Genomic DNA, 1,485 nt, shown 5'->3' on the forward strand with positions numbered 1-1,485 from the left:
TAGCTATAGCAAAAGCTTGTATGACAGGTCAAAACTGAGCTGCCAATGATAAACAATGCAAAAATGTTACTTTCCCCCCATCGGGTAAACAAGCAGTTAAAAGCACACCTAACCAACCCCTCAGCCCACTCAATACACCACTGGGCTAAGAGTCAACTGAGTCAACACCTCTCAGTGTTAAGGTGAGAAGAGACAATGCTGAAGAATGCGTTGGCTAATAGAGGCAGTCGTGCCTCAGAAGCCACAGGAATGCCTGCTGGGCGCTGGAGGACATGACTTCACTCCTCTGAGCCACATGCAGCGGCTGCGGCATGTTGGCACTTGTCTTCTGCCACACATACAACTTGATGCCCCGAGGACGCTTTAATACCAATGAGTGTGTCTGTGTTGGAGAATGAGGGCATTAAATCAGATATTTAAACTAGTGGTAATCGATTAGCATACTTCCAGAGGGCTACAAAATGTAGGAAGCCTACGGTTAACCAAAACACAAGTGGATGGGTGAACACGTGAACACTAAACAGTGCGTATGCAACATGGTTAAAGTGATATGCAATGAATTTAAGGGTGAAATTGTAGCTAAAGGAGTCAGAGCAGGATAGATTTTAAAGCTAGTGTTCCTACCCACTGGCAGGATCCAGAGCAAGAGAGCGAGGGTTATCCAGGTCTTTGCAGACCAGCACTTGTCGGTACTGGCCATCCAGACGGGCCACTTCAATACGGTTGGTGCCAGTATCAGCCCAGTAGAGGTTTCGACCCATCCAGTCCACAGCCATTCCCTCAGGATAGTCCAGGCCAAACTCAATGACCGGTTCCACCGAACTGCCATTCATGAAGGCTCTGCTGATAGTCTAAACAAGAAAAGTGATCAAGGAAGCGACTAAATACTCAAGCTAAGAGCATTAATAAAAATATATACACACACACACAATTGTGCAACTGTCACAAAATTTGAAAAAGCCCAAAAGGCTATTTAAGACTGACGCTAAGCAAGCTGCTACATGCTACTGCTAAAAAAAAAAGCAATACTCATTTATGAGTCATTTATTTGTTTATATATATATAAAAGCGTCTGCTAAATGTCTAAATGTAAATATAATGTTATATAATATATAAATATTTACATTTATTTATTTAGCAGAATGAATAAGAATAAAATGTATTAACTAACTGATTAATACATTTATTTATTATGAATAAATAAATAAACTTTAACATTAAATAACCTGCTAATAGAAACAGTCATTATTTGATGATGTTATTCACATTTACAACTAATATTTAAAAATAATATTAATGTTTTATATTTATTTATACTTTTTTTAAAGTATGGAAGAATGAATGTTTAAATTCATCATAAAACATGATGTTTTGAGTGTTTAGCATAAATTTCCACTGTAGTGATTAGTGTTGTTTATGCTAGATGGTTTAGATGTATCTTCAATAATAACTATATTTTAATTTGTATCTATCTATATATATATA

General features: G+C 37.2%; 1 protein-coding gene across 1 annotated transcript in view; it reads right to left on the bottom strand.

Annotated features, from left to right (window-relative positions):
• Nucleotides 1-1,485, bottom strand: part of LOC107714037 (low-density lipoprotein receptor-related protein 5-like) — a 69,771-nt gene that overhangs the window by 17,643 nt on the left and 50,643 nt on the right. The window contains exon 11 of the mRNA XM_016519729.1: nucleotides 625-851. Within this exon, the coding sequence (XP_016375215.1) occupies nucleotides 625-851 (227 nt within the window). The remainder of the gene's footprint in view (nucleotides 1-624; nucleotides 852-1,485) is intronic.

This window comes from Sinocyclocheilus rhinocerous, unplaced genomic scaffold (assembly GCF_001515625.1).
Source record: "Sinocyclocheilus rhinocerous isolate Xijiao unplaced genomic scaffold, SAMN03320098_v1.1 scaffold568, whole genome shotgun sequence".
NCBI classification, from domain to species: Eukaryota; Metazoa; Chordata; class Actinopteri; order Cypriniformes; family Cyprinidae; genus Sinocyclocheilus; species Sinocyclocheilus rhinocerous.